Below are 3824 nucleotides of genomic sequence, written 5' to 3' on the forward strand. Positions count from 1 at the left end.
CACTTCAAATGTAAATGTAACAGTAAAATATTTACACAAAAACATTTTGAAAAGAGAGGAAAGGAGCGCTCTAATTAGAAGTGACAGACACAAACCTCCAACAAAGATGAAGGTACACTGTAAACACTTGAGCTGCATTTATGTCGACTATCTTGCACTTTTTAAGTCAAATACATTTAGTGAGTTTTAGTACATATGACAGCAGTAAGTTGTGTTAACTTTTTATTAATTTAGTTAAAACTCTAATAGTTGAATAAACGAGAGCTTTTAGGTTAGCACTTTAAAAAACTCGAAGACAGGAACTATTTCCCAGAATGCTTAGCGGCGTTTTTGTGTCTTGAGAAGGAAGTGCGTTACATTCATAGACATCATATACGTATTTGTGTTACATTGATCTGACTCTTGCATGTCATTACATTAAATGTTTATTTTAATGCAGCTGACAGTTTGCAAAGTTTGAGTATAACGTTTTGCTCAAAAGAAATCTTTTTTCTTTTTTTATCAGAATTCATTGTAAAAGTTAATAAAATTATTAGATCAGAAATTTTGTTAATGTAATTTGAAACAAGGATTTAAAGTGTTCTAAATTAAATTGATATGTTATTTTAACTAATTTGTGCTCTTTAATGAGGTGACGGCAATTTTTTTCTTGCATATTGTGAAACAATTATTTGGTTTAAATTGCATCATTAAGTTAAAACTCACAATTCAAGATTAATTTACTTAAAAAATTATGTTTTGCTAACTCGTTTCTAGTTGTTAAATCAATCTTATGAACTTTAATTTCTGAGTTAAACATTTTTCTAAAATGACTGAGCTGTCCTGCCATGATGCCATGTTAACAACCAGCCTGGGAAGATATTCAGGAATATCTGACATATTTCTTCATAAAGTGTTTGGACTGATACAGAAATGTTGTTCTTTGCTCGGCCCAGAGTACAATAAGGAAACAATCCGAACATCTTATGAAAACACAAGCCCTACAGTAAAACTTTGACAGAAAAAATGTTTTATTTTTAATTCATATTCAGGTCTTATACTTTTAATAATACATAAAACCTGGGTTTCATCATTCAAAACCAAACAGGGTAACAATTGGTGTAGAAACGGGGACTATAATGATCTTCCCTTTAACATTTTAAGTTGTTCTTCAACAGTTTGTGCAAACAAATCCTTAAGGCATAATAACCAACTGAGACAGAACAGGACTGAATCTAAATCAAATCAAATCAAATTTTATAGCACATTTCAGCAGCAATGCATTTCAAAGTGCTTTACATCATTAAACGCAAAAACACAGAGTCATGCAACATTGAATAAACAATGAAAAACATTAAATTTCCCGCCGAGTCGAAGTTCTGCCCTTTTACCGGAAAGCATAAAAGAACAAAATGCATATTAGCTCTGAATGAGTCAGTTTGTTCAAACTGTTGCTGCTTCAGCCTTTATGGATCATCAGGTTTCAGCTCTTTCCTTTGCAAAACCATCAAGTCCACCTGCAATGAAAAAGAGTTTTGATGTTTACTGGAATTACACGTTGCTCAGCTTAAAGTTAAACTGTTTTTGAAATGTCAGCTGAGAAACATGGAGGCTGTCGCTAATAAAACATTTAGATGTAACAGAAATACAGACTGTCTAAAAACTTGACTACGACCATTTAGTTAGTTAATGTAATCGTTTCTGAAATAATAGCCATTAATGCTCAGGCTGCAGTCAGACGAGCCTCTCAGCTAAAACTCATCCCTTATTGTTCAAATGTGAGAAAAAAAGTCTGAGTTCAGTCTTGATGCTGCAACACTTTGATGAATGAAAACATCATGTTTTTGTCTGATTGTTGTCTCCTCATCTTCATGAAGAATACATGCTGCTGTGAAGCTGCAGGATTACAGAAAAACACTGGATCTTTGCTCTGGTCATATTGCTAACAGCAACCTGGAATGACTTGAGCCATGCACTTACTGCAGAGTTTGAAGTTCATAATCTGGACTCTCCATGAGCTCTAGGAGCGGCTGAACGTTGGGATCTTCCAAGTTGTTGTAGCTCAGGTCAAGTTCTGTCAAATGGGACGGGTTGGACTTCAGAGCCGAGACCAGAGAATCACAGCTGATCTCAGTCAAACTGCACTCTATCAGTCTGCAGAAAGGATAAAACATCTGAGCTGACAGCAGCAACAATGATGCCATTAAATACACATGTGGACAAAATTTTTGGTATCCTTCTGTTAATAACCAAAAAGCCCAAAACTGACACTGAAATAACTTAAAAGTAACATGAAATGAGAATTTACTAAAAATTATCCAACAAAAACCAGATGTCGCTTTTTTAAATAGTAGAACAAAACTGCTTAAAAAAACAAAAACTGATGAAACAGAGACAGACAAAAGTGATGGAACCTTTAGATGGTTGAAAATGATCTGACCAAAGGGATAAGTTAAAGATGTGTCCTCTAATTAGGCATCACAGGCGACAACACAGTCACATGCTGGTGATGGAAAACAACAGCTGCCCTGGGCAGACGGATGGATGCAAAGCTGCCATTATAGACCCTCTGATCAGGGGTTCAAACTGGCAGCCCCCCTGTCACAGGGTGAAGCCCAAACTCCTGAGCCAAAGACAGTAGCCAATGATGGTGCCTTACCTTAGAGTCTGTATTCTGCAGAGAGGCCTCTGTAGGAAGTCACAGAGCTCCTTCACACCAGCATCTTTCAGGTCTTTGTTCCAGCTCAGGTCCAACTCTGTCAGATGAGAAGAGTTTGACTTCAAAGCTGAGACCAAAGAAGAACAGCTGCTCTCCGACAAGCTGCAGTCCATCAGTCTGAATAAAGAATAAAACAGATGATTAAACCAACAGAATGAGACAAAAACAGTCAAATAAACAAAGCTTTTCATCAACTTTCATCAATTCTTAAAGTTCCATCAGTAGAGGTCCAATATCATGTTGTGCAACAAAAATTATTCAGTTTTTTATTTCAAGATTTTTTGGCCCATTAGTATGTGCTTTTTCATATTAATGTAGCTTAATCTCAACACAACTTTTACATCATATCATTCTCATCACAAAACCAAAAAAGGAAATGTTTGACCTCAGAGTTTGCAGTTTGCTCAGCGGATTCTCCAGAAAACCACAGATCTCTTTAACCCCAGCATCTCCCAGGTCTTTGTTCCTGCTAAGATCCAGTTCTGTCAGATGGGAGGGATTGGACTTCAGAGCTGAGATCAGATGAGCACAGCTGATCTCTGACAACCTGCAATAAAACAATCTGAATAAAAAGAAAACATGTAAGTTAAAGTCAACAGGAGGCAGTTGTAAATGTGCAGCCAAATTTGGCAGAATGTAAGAATCACAAACACTGAGGGGCATATTTAAAAATTCAAATAAAGCAGATTAAATATTATGACATCTTAGGTTTTTATCTCAAAACATACATAAATAATAAGTGACATCAAGGCATTAGTGTTATTAAGTCTGAAGTCCCCGTTGTTTGAAAAGGGGTGCAGGTTTTTTTTCTGCTGATTTGAAGAGCAGAACTTCGACTCGGCGGGAAATTTAATGTTTTTGATTGTTTATTCAATGTTACATGACTCTGTTTTTATTTTTAATGATGTAAAGCACTTTGAAATACCTTGCTGCTGAAATGTGGTATACAAATGAAATTTGATTGATTGATTGATTGATTGATTGATTGATTGATTGATTGATTGATTGAATCCATTTTCATGGTTGCTATGAGTAGAACTTAAGTGGTACCAAGATATTTATTGAAATTAACAGAGGCTTCAATTGCATTTCTGTAAATTCGAGTACCACTTAAACAGGCCAGAAA

General features: G+C 35.6%; 1 protein-coding gene across 4 annotated transcripts in view; it reads right to left on the reverse strand.

Annotated features, from left to right (window-relative positions):
* Nucleotides 1–1018: 1018 nt before the first annotated feature.
* Nucleotides 1019–3824, reverse strand: part of LOC106959898 (NACHT, LRR and PYD domains-containing protein 12-like) — a 13128-nt gene continuing 10322 nt past the window's right edge. For 3 of the 4 annotated variants that reach the window (XM_015052745.1, XM_015052747.1, XM_015052746.1), the window contains 4 exons: nt 3084–3260; nt 2639–2815; nt 1960–2133; nt 1019–1496 (listed from right to left, as the gene is read on the reverse strand). In XM_015052745.1, coding sequence (XP_014908231.1) covers nt 1487–1496; nt 1960–2133; nt 2639–2815; nt 3084–3260 — 538 coding nt within the window. In that variant the 3' untranslated portion in view covers nt 1019–1486. Of the gene's footprint in view, nt 1497–1959; nt 2134–2634; nt 2816–3083; nt 3261–3824 lie in introns of those variants that run through there. The other variant, XM_015052748.1, reaches the window with a different exon arrangement.

This window comes from Poecilia latipinna, unplaced genomic scaffold (genome assembly GCF_001443285.1).
Source record: "Poecilia latipinna isolate Pla-1442-1.1 unplaced genomic scaffold, P_latipinna-1.0 Scaffold1128, whole genome shotgun sequence".
NCBI classification, from domain to species: Eukaryota; Metazoa; Chordata; class Actinopteri; order Cyprinodontiformes; family Poeciliidae; genus Poecilia; species Poecilia latipinna.